This window comes from Mytilus trossulus, chromosome 7 (genome assembly GCF_036588685.1).
Source record: "Mytilus trossulus isolate FHL-02 chromosome 7, PNRI_Mtr1.1.1.hap1, whole genome shotgun sequence".
NCBI classification, from domain to species: Eukaryota; Metazoa; Mollusca; class Bivalvia; order Mytilida; family Mytilidae; genus Mytilus; species Mytilus trossulus.
The window spans coordinates 27,935,267-27,958,158 of record NC_086379.1 but is presented as its reverse complement, the minus strand read 5'-3'; the positions used below and the strand labels follow the sequence as shown (position 1 = coordinate 27,958,158).

The 22,892-nt window shown below is 27.7% G+C and overlaps 1 protein-coding gene across 1 annotated transcript in view; it reads left to right on the top strand.

Moving 5' to 3' along the window:
• LOC134724865 (tether containing UBX domain for GLUT4-like) overlaps positions 1–17,511 on the top strand; it is a 36,678-nt gene extending 19,167 nt beyond the window's left edge. The window contains exons 13-18 of the mRNA XM_063588175.1: positions 9,144–9,206; positions 11,148–11,200; positions 11,979–12,030; positions 15,243–15,321; positions 16,281–16,432; positions 17,233–17,511. Coding sequence (XP_063444245.1) covers positions 9,144–9,206; positions 11,148–11,200; positions 11,979–12,030; positions 15,243–15,321; positions 16,281–16,432; positions 17,233–17,243 — 410 coding nt within the window. The 3' untranslated portion in view covers positions 17,244–17,511. The remainder of the gene's footprint in view (positions 1–9,143; positions 9,207–11,147; positions 11,201–11,978; positions 12,031–15,242; positions 15,322–16,280; positions 16,433–17,232) is intronic.
• The last annotated feature ends 5,381 nt before the right edge of the window (positions 17,512–22,892 follow it).

The window sequence follows — 22,892 nt, the reverse complement described above, 5'->3', positions numbered from 1 at the left end:
TATAGCAATCCACTAATATAACCAAAACATGATAAAATTTATTCAACACGCAGAAACAAACATAGTCAGAATCTCGCTTCATTTTGAAACAAGTCAATGAAACAAGTTATAGCAATACACTAACCAAAACATGATTAAGAGTTATTCAACACAAAATAAAACGTTGACAAAATACCACTTTATTGAGAAAGGATTATTATTATTTTTAGCAATACCTTATCCAAAACATAATTAAGATTTATTCAACACAAAAAAAAAATTGCTGTCTCACTTTATTTTGAGACAATGACAACAATTATACTTATAAGAAAACACTTGCTTACATAGTTATTAAACACGAAACCAATTAAGATTGGGTGCGAACATGTAGGGTGTGAAAGTGAAAGGGGTGAAAATGAGTGGGTGCAAACGTGAATGGAAGCGAACGGACTCAGATTCAGACTATGTACCAGTGAGAAATATACAAGCCTTTCTACGGTATTTATTTGTACAATTCAGCTAGTCTTGACCTATTCATTTGTCTTAAAAAACCAGCCAGTTGTCACCTTCACTTCACACACACACATATACGAATATCAATTATATGCTTACGAGACATGTTGCATTGTTAAACTAATTACGGTATGTGAAAATCAAGACTTGCATAAAAACTATCCCAATATAAGAGACAGTGGTGTCATTTTTCTTCAGAGCTTTCAGCTCTTTGATTATGAAGAGTGCATGAACTTCATATTTTGTTATTATCATGTGTGTACAATTTACAGTTATGTTGTTGATCACATTCATCATGATAAGATTATTTTTTTTCATTTCATATTTTTTAATAAAGATAGATCACAAAATTAAGCACTAAACATTCACAAAAGTATCACAATTGTAACAAAAAAAACATATGACATAAGCACATACAATACAAATTGCAAATTAGATATCAAAAAGCACTTTCTTTCAAAATATTCATAATTAAAGAGTTTAAATGTCTCTGGCAAACACACAGAAGTCTTCTGTAAGTGAATGGACAGTGCTGTCATTCTCAAGTAGTTGTCTCGTGGATGGACTAGCTGGTTGGTTATCAATCTCTGATGATGATGGTGTGGAGTTGGCAGACTTCATTATAAGGGTAGATAACTCTTGGATTTGGTTCCATTTCTTCTCTCTGTATAGGTTGTACATTTTACGAATACCAAGTGTAGTTGACTTATGGGTCTGCAGACGTAGACTGTAACCATGGGCACCATCGATGTCTGCTGTAAACAAGTAGTGGTCAAGCTGCTGGATCTTACTTTCTGTAAACAAGAAAAAAATATTGTTAAAATTCCATAAAATAGTTTTGAGTGTTCATATATTAAATAGACATTTTGAAACTTAAAATGTAAATTAGAATAAAGTTCATACAAATTTTGTTTGCAAACATTTACTGTAGACATATTTTTATTTTATTTTTCATATTCACATTTGACTCAAATTTTCATATTGACAACTCTTAAAAGAAAAACTTTGATTAAATTTTTTAAAAAAAGAAGAGGAAAATATACCTAATAAGTTCAGTTGGGTCACAGCTTGGCCATGGGATGTGAGTAAAGTCTTCAGCTTCTTGGCATAAGACAAAATAGTAGAGGAATCCATAGTTGTATTGGTGTTTGAGAGTTGTGAGAAGATATGATGGTGGAAAGTTTATGATTTTGCTTGATATGGACCCCTATTTATGATAAAGATATTTTCTCAAAATTAGAATTGCCTTGTGTTTGTAGTTAAAAGTATTCACTTAAGTTAAGCCTTTTAAATACAAGTCAATTGGTTAATCATCTTGTATTATCAGTTAATAATTAGAGATCAAAGGACATTAATCAATTACTTATGAAAGATCAAAAAGGTTTCAATCAATTAATAATTAGATTTCAAAGGGTTTCAATCAAGTTATAATTAGATTTCAAAGGGTTTCAATGAAGTAAAATACGTTTTTCAAAAGTTTCCAATCAAGTAATATTTGTTTTGAAAATGTTTCAATCATGAAATATTTGTTTTGAAAATGTTTCAATCATGTAATATTTGTTTTGAAAATGTTTCAATCATGTAATATTTGTTTTGAAAATGTTTCAATCAAGTAATATTTGTTTTGGAATGTTTCAATCAAGTAATATTTGTTTTGAAAATGTTTCAATCATGTAATATTTGTTTTGAAAATGTTTCAATCATGTAATGTTTGTTTTGAAAATGTTTCAATCAAGTAATATTTGTTTTGAAAATGTTTCAATCATGTAATATTTGTTTTGAAAATGTTTCATTCATGTAATATTTGTTTTGAAAATGTTTCAATCAAGTAATATTTGTTTTGAAAATGTTTCAATCAAGTAATATTTTTTGTTTTGAAAATGTTTGAATCAAGTATTATTTGTTTTGAAAATGTTTGAATCATGTAATATTTGTTTTGAAAATGTTTCAATCATGTAATATTTGTTTTGAAAATGTTTCAATCAAGTATTATTTGTTTTGAAAATGTTTCAATCAAGTATTATTTGTTTTGAAAAGGTTTTAATCAAGTATTATTTGTTTTGAAAATGTTTCAATCATGTAATATTTGTTTTTTATTTGTTTTGAAAATGTTTCAATCATGTAATATTTGTTTTGAAAATGTTTCAATCATGTAATATTTGTTTTGAAAATGTTTCAATCAAGTATTATTTTTTTTGAAAATGTTTCAATCAAGTATTATTTGTTTTGAAAAGGTTTTAATCAAGTATTATTTGTTTTGAAAATGTTTGAATCATGTAATATTTGTTTTGAAAATGTTTCAATCATGTAATATTTGTTTTGAAAATGTTTCAATCATGTAATATTTGTTTTGAAAATGTTTCAATCAAGTATTATTTGTTTTGAAAATGTTTCAATCAAGTAATATTTGTTTTAAAATGTTTCAATCAAGTAATATTTTTTGTTTTGAAAATGTTTGAATCAAGTATTATTTGTTTTGAAAATGTTTGAATCATGTAATATTTGTTTTGAAAATGTTTCAATCAAGTATTATTTGTTTTGAAAATGTTTCAATCAAGTATTATTTGTTTTGAAAATGTTTCAATCATGTAATATTTGTTTTGAAAATGTTTCAATCATGTAATATTTGTTTTGAAAATGTTTCAATCAAGTATTATTTGTTTTGAAAATGTTTCAATCATGTACTATTTGTTTTGAAAATGTTTGAATCATGTAATATTTGTTTTGAAAATGTTTTAATCAAGTATTATTTGTTTTGAAAATGTTTCAATCAAGTATTATTTGTTTTGAAAATGTTTCAATCATGTAATATTTGTTTTGAAAATGTTTCAATCAAGTATTATTTGTTTTGAAAATGTTTCAATCAAGTATTATTTGTTTTGAAAATGTTTTAATCAAGTATTATTTGTTTTGAAAATGTTTGAATCATGTAATATTTGTTTTGAAAATGTTTCAATCATGTAATATTTGTTTTGAAAATGTTTCAATCATGTAATATTTGTTTTGAAAATGTTTCAATCAAGAATTATTTGTTTTGAAAATGTTTCAATCATGTAATATTTGTTTTGAAAATGTTTCAATCATGTAATATTTGTTTTGAAAATGTTTCAATCAAGTATTATTTGTTTTGAAAATGTTTCAATCAAGTAATATTTGTTTTGAAAATGTTTCAATCAAGTAATATTTGTTTTGGAATGTTTCAATCAAGTAATATTTGTTTTGAAAATGTTTCAATCATGTAATATTTGTTTTGAAAATGTTTCAATCATGTAATGTTTGTTTTGAAAATGTTTCAATCAAGTAATATTTGTTTTGAAAATGTTTGAATCATGTAATATTTGTTTTGAAAATGTTTCATTCATGTAATATTTGTTTTGAAAATGTTTCAATCAAGTAATATTTGTTTTGAAAATGTTTCAATCAAGTAATATTTTTTGTTTTGAAAATGTTTGAATCAAGTATTATTTGTTTTGAAAATGTTTGAATCATGTAATATTTGTTTTGAAAATGTTTCAATCATGTAATATTTGTTTTGAAAATGTTTCAATCAAGTATTATTTGTTTTGAAAATGTTTCAATCAAGTATTATTTGTTTTGAAAAGGTTTTAATCAAGTATTATTTGTTTTGAAAATGTTTCAATCATGTAATATTTGTTTTGAAAATGTTTCAATCATGTAATATTTGTTTTGAAAATGTTTCAATCAAGTATTATTTGTTTTGAAAATGTTTCAATCAAGTATTATTTGTTTTGAAAAGGTTTTAATCAAGTATTATTTGTTTTGAAAATGTTTGAATCATGTAACATTTGTTTTGAAAATGTTTCAATCATGTAATATTTGTTTTGAAAATGTTTCAATCATGTAATATTTGTTTTGAAAATGTTTCAATCATGTAATATTTGTTTTGAAAATGTTTCAATCAAGTATTATTTGTTTTGAAAATGTTTCAATCAAGTAATATTTGTTTTAAAATGTTTCAATCAAGTAATATTTTTTGTTTTGAAAATGTTTGAATCAAGTATTATTTGTTTTGAAAATGTTTGAATCATGTAATATTTGTTTTGAAAATGTTTCAATCAAGTATTATTTGTTTTGAAAATGTTTCAATCAAGTATTATTTGTTTTGAAAATGTTTCAATCATGTAATATTTGTTTTGAAAATGTTTCAATCATGTAATATTTGTTTTGAAAATGTTTCAATCAAGTATTATTTGTTTTGAAAATGTTTCAATCAAGTATTATTTGTTTTGAAAATGTTTTAATCAAGAATTATTTGTTTTGAAAATGTTTCAATCAAGTATTTTTTGTTTTGAAAATGTTTTAATCAAGTATTATTTGTTTTGAAAATGTTTCAATCAAGTAATATTTGTTTTGAAAATGTTTCAATCAAGTATTATTTGTTTTGAAAATGTTTCAATCATGTACTATTTGTTTTGAAAATGTTTGAATCATGTAATATTTGTTTTGAAAATGTTTTAATCAAGTATTATTTGTTTTGAAAATGTTTCAATCAAGTATTATTTGTTTTGAAAATGTTTCAATCATGTAATATTTGTTTTGAAAATGTTTCAATCAAGTATTATTTGTTTTGAAAATGTTTCAATCAAGTATTATTTGTTTTGAAAATGTTTGAATCATGTAATATTTGTTTTGAAAATGTTTGAATCATGTAATATTTGTTTTGAAAATGTTTCAATCATGTAATATTTGTTTTGAAAATGTTTCAATCATGTAATATTTGTTTTGAAAATGTTTCAATCAAGAATTATTTGTTTTGAAAATGTTTCAATCATGTAATATTTGTTTTGAAAATGTTTCAATCATGTAATATTTGTTTTGAAAATGTTTCAATCAAGTATTATTTGTTTTGAAAATGTTTCAATCAAGTATTATTTGTTTTGAAAATGTTTTAATCAAGTATTATTTGTTTTGAAAATGTTTCAATCAAGTATTATTTGTTTTGAAAATGTTTCAATCAAGTAATATTTGTTTTGAAAATGTTTCAATCAAGTATTATTTGTTTTGAAAATGTTTCAATCATGTACTATTTGTTTTGAAAATGTTTGAATCATGTAATATTTGTTTTGAAAATGTTTTAATCAAGTATTATTTGTTTTGAAAATGTTTCAATCATGTAATATTTGTTTGAAAATGTTTCAATCATGTAATATTTGTTTTGAAAATGTTTGAATCATGTAAAATTTGTTTTGAAAATGTTTCAATCAAGTATTATTTGTTTTGAAAATGTTTCAATCAAGTATTATTTGTTTTGAAAATGTTTCAATCAAGTATTATTTGTTTTGAAAATGTTTTAATCAAGAATTATTTGTTTTGAAAATGTTTCAATCAAGTATTTTTTGTTTTGAAAATGTTTTAATCAAGTATTATTTGTTTTGAAAATGTTTCAATCAAGTAATATTTGTTTTGAAAATGTTTCAATCAAGTATTATTTGTTTTGAAAATGTTTCAATCATGTACTATTTGTTTTGAAAATGTTTGAATCATGTAATATTTGTTTTGAAAATGTTTTAATCAAGTATTATTTGTTTTGAAAATGTTTCAATCAAGTATTATTTGTTTTGAAAATGTTTCAATCATGTAATATTTGTTTTGAAAATGTTTCAATCAAGTATTATTTGTTTTGAAAATGTTTCAATCAAGTATTATTTGTTTTGAAAATGTTTTAATCAAGTATTATTTGTTTTGAAAATGTTTGAATCATGTAATATTTGTTTTGAAAATGTTTCAATCATGTAATATTTGTTTTGAAAATGTTTCAATCATGTAATATTTGTTTTGAAAATGTTTCAATCAAGAATTATTTGTTTTGAAAATGTTTCAATCATGTAATATTTGTTTTGAAAATGTTTTAATCAAGTATTATTTGTTTTGAAAATGTTTCAATCAAGTAATATTTGTTTTGAAAATGTTTCAATCAAGTATTATTTGTTTTGAAAATGTTTCAATCATGTACTATTTGTTTTGAAAATGTTTGAATCATGTAATATTTGTTTTGAAAATGTTTTAATCAAGTATTATTTGTTTTGAAAATGTTTCAATCAAGTATTATTTGTTTTGAAAATGTTTCAATCATGTAATATTTGTTTTGAAAATGTTTCAATCAAGTATTATTTGTTTTGAAAATGTTTCAATCAAGTATTATTTGTTTTGAAAATGTTTTAATCAAGTATTATTTGTTTTGAAAATGTTTGAATCATGTAATATTTGTTTTGAAAATGTTTCAATCATGTAATATTTGTTTTGAAAATGTTTCAATCATGTAATATTTGTTTTGAAAATGTTTCAATCAAGAATTATTTGTTTTGAAAATGTTTCAATCATGTAATATTTGTTTTGAAAATGTTTGAATCATGTAATATTTGTTTTGAAAATGTTTCAATCAAGTATTATTTGTTTTGAAAATGTTTCAATCAAGTATTATTTGTTTTGAAAATGTTTTAATCAAGTATTATTTGTTTTGAAAATGTTTGAATCATGTGATATTTGTTTTGAAAATGTTTCAATCAAGTATTATTTGTTTTGAAAATGTTTCAATCAAGTATTATTTGTTTTGAAAATGTTTCAATCAAGTATTATTTGTTTTGAAAATGTTTTAATCAAGTATTATTTGTTTTGAAAATGTTTGAATCATGTGATATTTGTTTTGAAAATGTTTCAATCAAGTATTATTTGTTTTGAAAATGTTTCAATCAAGTATTATTTGTTTTGAAAATGTTTCAATCATGTAATATTTGTTTTGAAAATGTTTCAATCATGTAATATTTGTTTTGAAAATGTTTCAATCATGTAATATTTGTTTTGAAAATGTTTCAATCAAGAATTATTTGTTTTGAAAATGTTTCAATCATGTAATATTTGTTTTGAAAATGTTTCAATCATGTAATATTTGTTTTGAAAATGTTTCAATCAAGTATTATTTGTTTTGAAAATGTTTCAATCAAGTATTATTTGTTTTGAAAATGTTTTAATCAAGTATTATTTGTTTTGAAAATGTTTCAATCAAGTATTATTTGTTTTGAAAATGTTTTAATCAAGTAATATTTGTTTTGAAAATGTTTCAATCAAGTAATATTTGTTTTGAAAATGTTTCAATCAAGTATTATTTGTTTTGAAAATGTTTCAATCATGTACTATTTGTTTTGAAAATGTTTGAATCATGTAATATTTGTTTTGAAAATGTTTTAATCAAGTATTATTTGTTTTGAAAATGTTTCAATCATGTAATATTTGTTTGAAAATGTTTCAATCGTGTAATATTTGTTTTGAAAATGTTTGAATCATGTAAAATTTGTTTTAAAAATGTTTCAATCAAGTAATATTTGTTTTGAAAATGTTTCAATCAAGTAATATTTGTTTTGGAATGTTTCAATCATGTAATATTTGTTTTGGAATGTTTCAATCAAGTAATATTTGTTTTGGAAATGTTTCAATCAAGTAATATTTGTTTTGAAAATGTTTCAATCAAGTAATATTTGTTTTGGAATGTTTCAATCAAGTAATATTTGTTTTGGAATGTTTCAATCAAGTAATATTTGTTTTGGAATGTTTCAATCAAGTAATATTTGTTTTGGAAATGTTTCAATCAAGTAATATTTGTTTTAAAAAGGTTTCAATCAAGTAATATTTGTTTTGGAATGTTTCAATCAAGTAATATTTGTTTTGGAAATGTTTCAATCAAGTAATATTTGTTTTGAAAATGTTTCAATCAAGTAATATTTGTTTTGGAATGTTTCAATCAAGTAATATTTGTTTTGGAAATGTTTCAATCAAGTAATATTTGTTTTGAAAATGTTTCTATCAAGTAATATTTGTTTTGGAATGTTTCAATCAAGTAATATTTGTTTTGGAAATGTTTCAATCAAGTAATATTTGTTTTGAAAATGTTTCAATCAAGTAATATTTGTTTTTTAATGTTTCAATCATGTAATATTTGTTTTGGAAATGTTTCAATCAAGTAATATTTGTTTTGAAAATGTTTCAATCAAGTAATATTTGTTTTGGAATGTTTCAATCATGTAATATTTGTTTTGGAATGTTTCAATCAAGTAATATTTGTTTTGGAAATGTTTCAATCAAGTAATATTTGTTTTGAAAATGTTTCAATCAAGTAATATTTGTTTTGGAATGTTTCAATCAAGTAATATTTGTTTTGGAAATGTTTCAATCAAGTAATATTTGTTTTGAAAATGTTTCAATCAAGTAATATTTGTTTTTGAATGTTTCAATCAAGTAATATTTGTTTTGGAAATGTTTCAATCAAGTAATATTTGTTTTGAAAATGTTTCAATCAAGTAATATTTGTTTTGGAATGTTTCAATCAAGTAATATTTGTTTTGGAAATGTTTCAATCAAGTAATATTTGTTTTAAAAAGGTTTCAATCAAGTAATATTTGTTTTGAAAATGTTTCAATCAAATAATATTTGTTTTGAAAAGGTTTAAATCAAGCAAAACATATTTTTTACAGCCCATCTGAAAAAAGTAAAGTTTTCCAAAGTGTACATACATTTGTAACAGGACATTATTTCCAGTTTCACATCAATTTGTAAGTATATCCAATATGAATTTCATTGTCACAATTTTTTATTTATATGATATAAGTTTAATGTTATTGAATGTTTATATTTTACAGTGTTTGCCATTAAGAAGTATGTTAAAAGTTACCTTGAAGATAAAGACCTTAACTTTTATTTATGTAAGTTGTAAATGAACAAATTACGTTCTTTTGGTATACTTTTTTATTCTGATATCAAAGTTAACTTGCTCATAATCAAATGCATTATTTTCCTTTTGTTAATATGCAATTCTGAAAAAAAGATATTTGTACCTTTACTTTTTCAAATTTAAGGTTTTTACAGAAAAACAGCATGTAACTTAAAAAATACTAAACCAGCGACTTAAAGATATAAAAGTAAAAGGCATCTATAGGTCATGTTTGAATTTCTACAAAAGACAAGTGTCTACTTTGGTATACCCCATTTAGAGCTCTAAATTGCAGAGAAAAACATTTCATATTGTCATCAAATCAAATTCTCAACACAGTAAAAAATTTGATATAATGAAAGAAAACCATTGACAAGGTTCCTGACTTGTAACAGGCACATGCACATTTAAGTGGGGTGAAAGGTTTTACTTTATTCTCAACTTTCTTCGTGATTATCTTGATCAGAAATTGTTATATTCCTAACATATGATTTAAGATTGACCAATAAGATCTGCATTATCTCCCCTGTAGAGAATTTGTATTTTATTTTTATTATCTCCCCTGTAAAGAACTTGATATATATATAGATTATAACTTGGCATTTTTCTTATCAAACCCTTTATCAGCCCTATATCATGATATCAGCCTGAGAGCCAACAGATGATTATGACCATGGGCTGATAAGGGGACTGATATGAAAAATGACATGTTATGTTCCTTTTATCATATACTTCAACAGAAGACATTCAGAGAAGAACTATTTTTAAAACTGTGAAAAAATACTTTTGTTGTAATATTTGTTTTGCATTTTTTAATAATATGTTTTTCTGATTCCAAAATTATTTTTTTTGTATCCAACTTTGTTATATATTACACAAAAACGTACCAGTGAGGTATATTTTTCCGGAATTTGCTGAATGACGTCCAATAACGTTACAGCAAAGCATGCGATAATAACCTGAAGCAGTTGATATGAAAATAGATGCAGTTGATAACAAAAGTAATATCACACGTCTAAGGCAATTCATTAAATTTAATGAATAAAATATATGTTCAAATAAGTTTTTTCATGGGGTACAATAAATATAAATATATGATAATATCAGATTATTACATGGCATTTTTCATATCGCATGTATTATCAGCCCTAGTTTCAATATCAGCCCAAGAGCTGCATGGCTCGAGGGCTGATAATACATGCGATATGAAAAATGACATGATATGATCTTTTTATCATATGCTTCAACGATGGAGAAAAATCACAGATTCATATATTATATATTAATCCTTATACATGGTTCCCAAATAGAAGTTCAAAGAGTGAAAAGTTCACGGACGTCGGACCCAAAATTTAGTACATTCAATATGAAATCTTTCTATCATATGCCTCAACAGAGAGGAAAAACATTTAAATTTTGACAAAACGACAAAAAATAATTCAAAATTATACATAAAGAACACTGTTTGGAAAAGTTAACTTTTTTTAAAAGTCAGAACTTTCTAAAATTATGTTTGAAACTTTTAAAAAATGCATTTATTTAATAATTTGATTGTGGTTTAATAATTTGATTGGGTTTTTTTTTCTTCAAATTGTCTTACAAAATATAAATTCCAGTATCCAAATAATTGTTTTGTACACTACTTTGTAATGTTTTTCAGTGAAAACGTAGCATTGAGGTGTATTTTCCGGAATTTGCCGAGTTTCACCGGAATGCCATGCGATAACGTTACGGAAAGTCATGTGTTAGCACTCGAAGCATGTGATAAACTTTTCATATCAGCCCGCCAAGCACCAATTCGAAAAATATGGAATTTACGTTATTTTATTGCTTTTATCATACAGTAAAAATCATATGTTATTTAGTCTAAGTATATGATAAGTTATTTTATTATCTCCCTTGTATAAAGAATTGATGTTTTATTTTGTAATAGACACAGCTCCACCAAAGAAGCTTTTAAAAGATAATGCAGCAACAATGATTGAGGTAAAAGATTTTTCCTTATTTATTAAAAACAGGAATAAAGCTGATGAATATTTATGCAATGACCTTTTTTTCCTGCATGGCTGCCTCTTCTTAAATTGCATAATATCTTTTTTAGGGAATATCTATATATGCAAATTTTTATTTCCTGTAGCTTTTTATGCCCCACCTATGATAGTAGAGAGGCATTATATATTCTGGTATGTGGGTCCGTTCGTTTGTCAATTCTGTTTGTCTGTCTGTTCTTCCTGCTTTAGGCTAAAGTTTTTTTTATGCCCCACCTACGATAGAATAGGGGCATTATGTTTTCTGGTCTGTGGTTGAGTTCGTTTCTCCGTTCGTCCCGCTTCAGGTTAAAGTTTTTGGTCAAGGTAGTTTTTGATGAAGTTGAAGTCCAATCAACTTGAAACTTAGTACACATGTTCCCTATGATTTGTTTTTTCTAATTTTAATGCCAAATTAGAGTTTTTACCCACTGAACATAGAAAATGATTTTGTTTACTTCTCGAATCTCAAACAAATGGCACTGAACAAACTAAATGTTTCAAATCAAAGTAAGCAGATCTTGTGAAATGCAGGAATACATTAGAATGATGCACATGGAAAATATGTAAATTATATTAATTTTGTCAGGAAAGTATTTGCTCATTAAAGCTTATTCATACCAATTCATATATTATCAAATGTATTTTTTACATTTTTAACAGATCTCTACTGTTTTCTTGTTGTTAAAAAATAAGGATTGCAACCACAGCCTTTTGATTGTTTTAAATATTTTCAGGCTAAATTAGCTCCAGCTTGTGTTGTTTACTTTGGAGTAGAGGAAAGCAAAGGTAGGAAACTTATTTGCATTAAAATATGAACTTTGGAAATTCTGTAATTCCGAAATTCAGTAATTCCGTCATTTTGTCATTTCGCAACAAACCATTATACAGAGTTTTTTTTTAAATGCCTTCAGATATTGGGCTGATATTTGGTATGTGAGTTAACCATGATGAGTTACAGATCAAGTTCAAGTTTGGTCTGCTCCGCTAATTTTTCCTTAATTAAGTGCTTTAGGCATTGATAAATTGTTGAAAATCACAGTTATACAGACTATTTTTCTAAACGCCTTCAGATGTCGGGCTGAATTTTGGTATGTGTGTCAACCATGATGAGTTACAGATCAAGAATAAGTTTCAGTCCCTTCTGCTAATTTTTGCTGTAATTTCGGGCTTTAGACTTTGATAAATTGTTGAAAATCACAGTTATATACAGACTTCTTTTCTAAATGCTTTCAGATATTGGGGTGGTTTTTGGTATATGGGCTAACCATGACGAGTTACAGATGAAGTATAAGTTTCGATCTGCTCCGCTAATTTTTACAAAAATTAAGTGTTCAAAACTTTGAAAATTGTTGAAAATCAAAGTTATACAGACTATTTTACTATACGCCTACAGTTAATGAGCTGATTTTTTATTGATATGTGAGACTACCATCATATTTGTGTCCACATGTGGTATTGAAATTGCCGATTTTTCAACTTTTTGAGACTGGGCCATTCATGTTGCTTAGACACGTCTAGTTTAACATATTTTTTAGATTTTCGCATTTAGTTGCAATAAAAACACGAGGCATAGCTTTACTGACTTATAAATATTGACACAACTATTGGTAGAAGTCAATAAAAAGAAAACCAATAACTTCTGATAGAACATTGATACTTGGGATAACTGTTGTAATGGAGTCAATTTCAGAATGATGGTTAATCTTATAGCGAACCCTATTGAACCTTTCTATAGATTCACCTGCAAGTTACCTGTCCATTTAAACTTTTGGCAGTTCTATTGTCCCATCTAACAAATACAACAGGTATTGTTCTCTGTATAGTTTATTCACCAGGACCTTTAAATTTCTTCTAAGAGAAATATATCACTCATTGATTAATTTACCTGAGTAAAAAATTTATCTGCTAAATTAGATGGAAATAACATGTGTACTATTTATAAAAAACTGTATGAGTTTGAATGTATTATATTTTCATTCTGTTGAATGAAAATACTGATTCAAACATTAATAAAAGTTGATTCCTAAAAAAGATTAACATTATTCCTATTTCCAAAAAAAAATTGATAAAAAAACCCTAAAAATGTTGATGTTTACATATTAAGGCCTTCTTAAAAGTATTCTATAACTAAACAAAAACTAAAAAATGCAAATTTTCATACGAACAATACATTTTATTTTAAACACAAACTGTTTATGATTAAGTTATTATTTATTTTGAACATATTGAAAAAAATATTATAAATGTTTAATAAACATGAATTCACAGGCATTTTTTTTTTATGTGAAACATGTAATTTCTATCAATTTAGCAGATGAATTTTCTACTGAGGTAGATTAATCAATGAGTGATATATTTCTCTTAGAAGATATTTAAAGGTCTGAGTGAATAAACTATACAGAGAACAATACCTGTTGTATTTGTTAGATGGGACAATAGAACTGCCAAAAGTTTAAATGGACAGGTAACTTGCAGGTGAATCTATAGAAAGGTTCAATAGGGTTCGCTATAACTGTAGTCTCCAAAGAAAATGTGGTAATTACATTATCCAGTCCTTTGTTATTTTATCAAGTAAGTATTTGGTATAAATTGGAATCCATCATCAATCCCCATAAATATTGAATACTAGGAAACACCATGAATTATTGTTTTTAATTATGTTGAAAAGCAGATGAGGCTCTTTACCTACATGAACATTTTTAGCTCACCGGGCCCAAAGGGCCAAGTGAGCTTTTCTCATCACTTGGTGTCCGTCGTCTGTCATCTGTCGTCCAGCGTTAACTTTTACAAAAATCTTCTCCTCTGAAACTACTCGGCCAAATTAAACCAAACTTGGCCACAATCATCATTGATGTATCTAGTTTAAGGTTTGTGTTTTTTAACCCGGCCAACCATCCAAGATGGCCGCCATGGCTAAAACTCAAAAACCAAAGCATTTAGAGCAAATCTGACATGGGGTCAAATTGTTTATCAGGTCAAGATCTATCTGCCCTGAAATTTTCAGATGAATCAGACAACCCATTGCATCATTGATGTATCTTGTTTAAAGTTTGTGTTTTTTAACCCGGCCAACCATCCAAGATGGCCGCCATGGCTAAAAAGAGAACATAGGGGTAAAATGCAGTTTTTGGCTTATAACTCAAAAACCAAAGCATTGAGAGCAAATCTGACACGGGGGTAAAATTGTTTATCAGGTCAAGATCTATCTTCCCTGAAATTTTCAGATGAATCAGACAACCCATTGTTGGGTTGCTGCCCCTAAATTGGTAATTTTAAGGAAATTTTACTGTTTTTGGTTATTATCGTGAATATTATTATAGATGGAGATAAACTGTAAACAGCAATAATGTTCAGCAAAGTAAGATTTACAAATAAGTCAACATGACCAAAATGGTCAGTTGACCCCTTTAGGAGTTATTGCCCTTTATAGCCAATTTTTAACCCTTTTTCGTAAATATCCATGATCTTTTACAATAATCTTCTCCTCTGAAACTACTGGGCCAAATTAATCCAAACTTGGCCGCAATCATCATTGATGTATCTAGTCTAAAGTGTGTGTTTTTTTACCTGGCCAACCATCCAAGATGGCCGCCATGGCTAAAAAATAGAACATAGGGGTAAAATGCAGTTTTTGGCTTATAAAAAAAACCCAAAGCATTTAGAGCAAATCTGACAAGGGGTTAATTTGTTTATCTGGTCAAGATCTATCTGCTCTGAAATTTTAAGATGAATGGGACAACTTGTTGTTAGAATATAGATAGAGATAATTGTAAGCAGCAAGAATTTTCAGTAAAGTAAGATGTACAAACACATCACAATCACCTAAACACAATTTTGTCATGAACTGTCTGCTTCCTTTGTTTAATTCACATATACCTAGGTGAGCGACACAGGCTCTTTAGAGCCTCTAGTTATTTTTATTTTTGTAATTGAGTTTTATTTTTAGTTGAAAAGTCTTGAAATATAATGCATATGTACATAAAAGTTTATTTATTTAGTTTCAGAGCATTATCTCAGCCAAGCTGTGTTAAAAGAAGTAGAATCCAGGATGAAAGCTGATGAAGTAGTCAGTAAATGGTAAAATTACTTAATTGGCTTTGCTTATTGCTGTAGGTTGTACAAATGACCTATAGTTGTTAATTTGGGTCAAATTTAGTCTCTTGTTGAGAGTTTTCACATTGGCAGTCATAACCCATCTATTTATGCTCCGTCTAGTAGGAGCATTATGTTTTTTGGTCAGTGTGTTTGTCTGCTTGTTCATTCGTTCATCCACTGACCTCTTTCCCACTTCAAGTAAAGGGTTTGGATCAAGGTTTTTTTTTATGAAGTTGATGTCAAATCAACTTGAACTTAGTACACATGTTCCCTTTGATATGATCTGTCTTATTTTATTATCAAAATTAGAGTTTTGACTAGAATTTCATGGTCCACTTAACATAGAAAATGACAGTGTCCGCTTCAGGTTAAATGTTTTGCTCAGAGTAGTTTTTGATGAAGTTGAAGTCTAATGAACTTGAAACTTAGTACGCAAGTTCCCTATGAGACTATCTTTGTAATTTTAATACCATATTAAGTTTTGACCTTAATTTCACAGTCCACTGCACATAGAAAATGAAAGTGCAAGTGGGGCATCCGTATATTTATAGACACATTCTTGATAAGTTTAGAAATGAAAAGACAACAAGTAATTTGGTTTACCTAATAACAGTTATGTTGGTGTATCAAGGACAAAAATTTATAGATTTTACAATTAGTTCATAAATGAAATTGACAGATTGTTTTATAATTCAAAAAGAAATAGAGCATTTGTATACCTATACCTATGCAATCAATGAAAAATATTCCATTAATAATGAATCCATAATAAAAAATTATTATTTCCTAAGGTTCTGTTAGGTAATGCAATTCTCTTTATCAGATATAACCAAAAGTAAAATAAACAATTGAAAATTTGAATTAAAAACTTGTTAACAAATTTTCTTATGGAAATTTACATGTTCTCTAATTAAAAATGCATTTGTTGTTTTTGTTATAAGTTTTCCAAAAGAAGATTCTCCTGGGGATGAAAATACACCAACAACTGGTGGATCAAGTTCACAGCCAAACAAAAGAAGTTCTGCAGATAGACCAAGACAACCCAGAGATACAACAGAACAGAAACCAGGTGTACCTAAATGGTTTAAAGTTGGTTAGTAGTTATTATTTGCATCTAGTCAAACACATGACACAAGCTTTAGATTATAAATATACTCCATTATGCCTGTATTTATTTTTTGCATTATTGCAGATATTGATAAAAGGAAGCTCCCTGTATTCTTTTTCAATTTTCTGGTTTGTTGCTCTAGAGTAAAGGGACTTTTATCATCAGATTTAAATAAATTAATCACACAATATATATAAAGCATCAATTAGAAAAAATCTTATATGTAAATTCCAAAGTTACTGGACTTTTGAATGTCTTAAAAATATAAGTATTTTTAAATGTCACACAATAGTGTTAGTCTTCTTGGATCAAATTACTTCAAAATCAACACTGTTGGTGTGATTGGTGGTAATTCAGAAGCATAACAGACTACTATATTCCATTGTTTTCCATGTCTATGTAATAGTTGATTTGTTTGTTTTAGTTTTAGAACCTCTGCAGTTGTATCAACTTGCAGTCTTGCACCTTGCAGAGCATTTTATTTTAGTTTGTAACTTAAGTCATTTGACAGTCATATTTTATGTGATATATGCCTAATAGTATCCTCATGCAAGTTTTCTACAGGGCCATTATATTTGCCATTAACTAAATGCCTTCTAAATATCCCATTTTATTCTTGCAACAATTTCAATAACACAGCTGCTTATTTTTAAGTTCAAATTACACAAACTGTTTGTAGAATTTGGCATTTAATTTATATCTGTGCAATGATGTTGATTTATTTGATTTTTATTTATTTATTTATTGAAATCATATGTAAAGGATATTGTTTATTATTTTTTTAGGTAAAAAATGAACCTATTAGTATGGTTTATTTACGAAGCTGAAGACAACTTTTTTAAAAGAGATCCTTCTTATAGATCATACCACACAGAAAGCAGTTAGGAATGCGATGATGCAAATACATTTACAGTTATCGAACATATAAAGTGCTATTGGCTTGTGAATTAAAAGCTTTGTAGATATTTGCCAAGCAAGTTGTTAAACCAAACCAGAACACTTCTAGACTGCATGAACATTAAGTTTGAAATTCAGCAAGACAATTGTTGTTGAAATCTTGTTACTAAATAAATTATTTATACAAACTTCAAAGGTGTTTGTATCCTGCTATCTCATATTGTATTTTTTTGTGGTCTTGTATTATATTTTCTTGTAGTGTTCTATTGTATTTTCTTGTAAACTCTTATTATATATTTCTTGTGGTCTCATATGGAAATATTATTTCTTGTAGTCTCATATGGAAATATTATTTCTGTAGTTTCAGTAGGAGGCCTAGGTTGTGTAATCTTTTGTTTGTGTAATCTTTGTTTGTGTAACTGTTGAGGGATCCTGATATAGCAAATCTCAATAAAGTCAGCATTGCAATATAATAGCTAGCCCACATTAAAATGAGCAAAAAGACCAAATAAACTGCTCCAAAACAAACTACAACCAAGGCAAATAAAAGGGGTTTCTGTGTGTAAACCAAAACATAGTCTCAGCAAATCATACTGGCTTAAAGCAGAAAGACAGTTAGAATAATAATAATATTTATTAAAAAATCATTTAATTTTGGCCCTTGAGAAACACTCAGCATACAAACGCAATTTTGAGTTCCTGCCTGAGCAAGTCAGCTTGCAACCTTCAGTGTAAGGAAGAACCTGCCTGCCCGACAATGCGCCAGCCGGGGAATGTGAAGCGAGGGTTCTCCACTTAGGTGATGAGACTAGGCGTCTCATCGGCAGCCAGGTAGTGCAAGGGTCTGCCTGGGGGATAGCCCATGTACTCGTGAAGTAGCAGGGGTCTATCAAACTGGCACTGGAATAAATTTGATAAAATTTGTCCCCGAAATGCTTGGGGATGAATGAAATTTTAGAAATGACCAGTGATAAAATTCCATTAAGGAAAACTGAAATAAAGAAAAAATATATCACTAGTTTAAGCTGAGTTGTTTCTCTAGTCATGAAACAATATTGAAGGTGTTATAGGAAGGGGAAGGTGGGAGGTAAATTGAATAATAGCACTGTAAAACTCCATCAACTAGTCAGGCTGCTATGAACCAAGAAACTGATTGTACAAAGACCATGCAATTGGCTTTACACACAGATTGGGTACATCTTACATCCAGGGGAGGAGACTGACCTACTGACCCTCAAATAATATACTATTATTGTGTAATCAGTATTAAAGAGATCTGGTATCATATTCTGTTTCCTCTCCCACAGTGATTGTTTGTGACATGTATCTGATTAAGACAAGATTAGTGTGCCTCCTAGTGAGATTCCAGTTGTAACTTCAAAGTGTCAAATGTTAACAAGTGGTCTGTGTATGTTAATTAGTTGCATCCATAATGTCAGCATCTTTATCATAAAATTAATTACTTGAAAACTGAAATAACTTTTCTGTTTGTATAAACAATACTTAAATTACATATAAGTAACTATTTATACAAACTTCAAAGGTGTTTGTATCCTGCTATCTCATATTGTATTTTTTTGTGGTCTTGTATTATATTTTCTTGTAGTGTTCTATTGTATTTTCTTGTAAACTCTTATTATATATTTCTTGTGGTCTCATATGGAAATATTATTTCTTGTAGTCTCATATGGAAATATTATTTCTGTAGTTTCAGTAGGAGGCCTAGGTTGTGTAATCTTTTGTTTGTGTAATCTTTGTTTGTGTAACTGTTGAGGGATCCTGATATAGCAAATCTCAATAAAGTCAGCATTGCAATATAATAGCTAGCCCACATTAAAATGAGCAAAAAGACCAAATAAACTGCTCCAAAACAAACTACAACCAAGGCAAATAAAAGGGGTTTCTGTGTGTAAACCAAAACATAGTCTCAGCAAATCATACTGGCTTAAAGCAGAAAGACAGTTAGAATAATAATAATATTTATTAAAAAATCATTTAATTTTGGCCCTTGAGAAACACTCAGCATACAAACGCAATTTTGAGTTCCTGCCTGAGCAAGTCAGCTTGCAACCTTCAGTGTAAGGAAGAACCTGCCTGCCCGACAATGCGCCAGCCGGGGAATGTGAAGCGAGGGTTCTCCACTTAGGTGATGAGACTAGGCGTCTCATCGGCAGCCAGGTAGTGCAAGGGTCTGCCTGGGGGATAGCCCATGTACTCGTGAAGTAGCAGGGGTCTATCAAACTGGCACTGGAATAAATTTGATAAAATTTGTCCCCGAAATGCTTGGGGATGAATGAAATTTTAGAAATGACCAGTGATAAAATTCCATTAAGGTCCAAAAACTCAGATGGAAACATATGAGTGCCCCCAAGGATTTAGGAGTTTGGATTATTCACCTTCAATAAAGTCATGAGAAAAATAAAAAAAAAAATTAATGAAAATATATGTTACATACTGATTCATAATAATGTTACTACAATGTACATGTATTACTAATGATATTTAGTATTTAAAGATTAGAAGTTAATGATAAAATTTTCTTAACAGAACTGCATACTGTTAGGAAATAAACATGAGAATTTTATAAACAAAGGTATCCAGTATTCAAAACATTAAGTGATGCTATTAACATAGAATTCAGTATCCCAAATTTGAAAATGTTATAAAAAATGATATCCAGTACAAATGTATTCCAATTTAAAAAAAAAAAATGCTATACAAAAATACAATCCAGTATCCAAACAAGATTAATTCAAAAAATTTTATGTTTAAAGATTCAAACATGATTATACTACCATATTCAGTATATTCAATGATGAGAATACTATAAAAATGATATTCATTATATTCCATGATTAGAGTGCTATAAAAATGATACTCAGTATATTCAATGATGAGAATGCTATAAAAACGATACTCAGTATATTCAATGATGAGAATGCTATAAAAAATTATATTCAGTATATCAATGATGAGAATGCTTCAATGATAGAGTGTGTCAGTATCAGTTTCTGAAATGCAACAGCTGCACCAGATGGTTGATAAGATTTGAACCTTATAAGAAATGCAATCAGTTTTCAATCAGAGTGGGGGAGAAACTGCCTGTATAACAATCTGCTAGTTTAGGGAATGTGGAGCGAGGATTCTCCACGAAGAGTGAGACATGGCGTCTCATTTGTAGATGTTTGTATGCAAGGTATGCTTGGGGATATCCCTGTGCTAGTACATTACCATACAGGCATGAGAACTATAAATCCATAATTCAAACATGATAAATTTTCTAAACAAATTTGTGAAGAAAATGCCACTCTGTTCAGTTAAGGCAATTATAAAATAATACTTTCGGGCTAAAAAATTCTCATCATTGAATACGATGTTATTATATGCAGTTATATATTTAATAATTTTTTACGAGGTGTGTCAAATTTCACAGCTATAAAGTTCTGTTAGATTCTAGGGTATATGTAGTATTAAAGCTATGTATACTTCCATCTGCAATTTATCATTATGTGAGTAAATAAAAGTTTAAAATACATTATACTTAACAGAAAATATCACTATATCCCATAGTATAAATATCTTTAACATCAATAAGACGATATAAACAATCTCTATAATATCTTAAATAAATAGGAAAACTGTAAAGATCCTTGGTTTTGACATATATTTTAGATGTAAAGAATTGTCTATTTAAAAAGTGTATGTTGTCCAATTTTAAGAATTCAAATTGCTGGAATAGCTACATCCCGAGTTATGGAGTAGGTTTACAATAAGGTTCGATATAATATACTTCTAGACTGCTTGGGCACTGACGAGGCTGTAGTTTGTCCTTTATGATACATCACAATTACGGAATAGGTTTACAATTTTGGTTCACAATCAGTAACATACTTCTGGAATGTTTGCACGGGCACTGATGAGGCTGTACTAATGCCTTCTAGTCAATAGCTAATGTGCTACATGATCTCATTGAAAGGTTGGAGAAATAATATGTCCACACAGATAACGGAACTGATATATACACTTATGTCCATGTTGAAATGCATTAAGTCTCATTTCAAAGTTAAATATCTGCCATGTCTGTAATGTAATCCTGTTTGAAAACCTTCTGAACTTGATAAAAGTGAGAAGTATAGTGCTGAATGTGCTTTAAACCACATAAGCTGGTAGAATATGATAAGAATACTGTCAATGTTCATGCTCTGTATAATATGTAGGTACGACTGAGGTACAGTTGAATAAATGTAAAGTTTAAAACAAGAGTGGAAGTATATCCATGCCAAGTAAGTCAAGCTGTGATGCCATCCAAAGTAAAAAGAAGAACTTGATCATGTTGATAATGTCTAATCCTTTGTTGTAATTCTGATGAAACCAAAGTGCATACAGGATGTGTCTATGTCTCCATTTCCTCAGTGTAAAATATGCAATATAAGAAATGAAGAAAGGTGTCAGTAATAGGCAATATCAAAAGCTGTACTTATGTAATAATTCTATAAATGTAAACTGTATAACAAGAAAATAACAGTTTGACTTATTTAGAATAATTCAAAAACTGAATAAAATATATTAAAAGTATCTTATATCTTATCTATCTAAGATCATGAAACTACTAAATAATTATTTGCAGAATTAATGCATGAAGGCAGGTATATATATGAAGACAGCAAGTAAAAATAATGTAAAAAAAAGAAATAAAAATAAAATAAAACATTGATCACTATATACTAATCCAAAAAATAAAAAAATAAAAAAATCAGGATAAGTAAAATTCCAAGTGGCTGTTTCTGAATAATATTTAAATAACAGAAGTGAATATTTGTTCAAGCTCATCTCTAAATTGCCTTCAGATAATAATAATGAAAAGAAAACACCAAACACCATACATCTGTATATAAGAAATAAAAGTTCAAACAAATATACTTGCCTAGAACAGTTGTGTAGAATGTAAAGCCACTTCAATATATAAAACTCATGGAAATCTCTGTATGGTCACAAATATATAAGGATCTGATGATATATAGATCCTGCTCGATCACATAATACTCTCTAGCACAGTAACATGGTTATAAACTTCACATGAAAAACTACACAAGTTTGCAAACAATATAAACTCAGCTGTGTATAAGTAAATAAGATCCAAAGGTGAAATAAACAAGATAGTTCATATCGCAAGAAGTAGATATCTAAAATTAGTATGGTAGCGGTTGAAAAATAATGCAGCCACATTGTGACATGATAATGGTAAAAGTTAAAAAAACAGATGAAGTCCAGTGAATAAATTGAATAATAGCACTGTAAAACTCCATCAACTAGTCAGGCTGCTATGAACCAAGAAACTGATTGTACAAAGACCATGCAATTGGCTTTACACACAGATTGGGTACATCTTACATCCAGGGGAGGAGACTGACCTACTGACCCTCAAATAATATACTATTATTGTGTAATCAGTATTAAAGAGATCTGGTATCATATTCTGTTTCCTCTCCCACAGTGATTGTTTGTGACATGTATCTGATTAAGACAAGATTAGTGTGCCTCCTAGTGA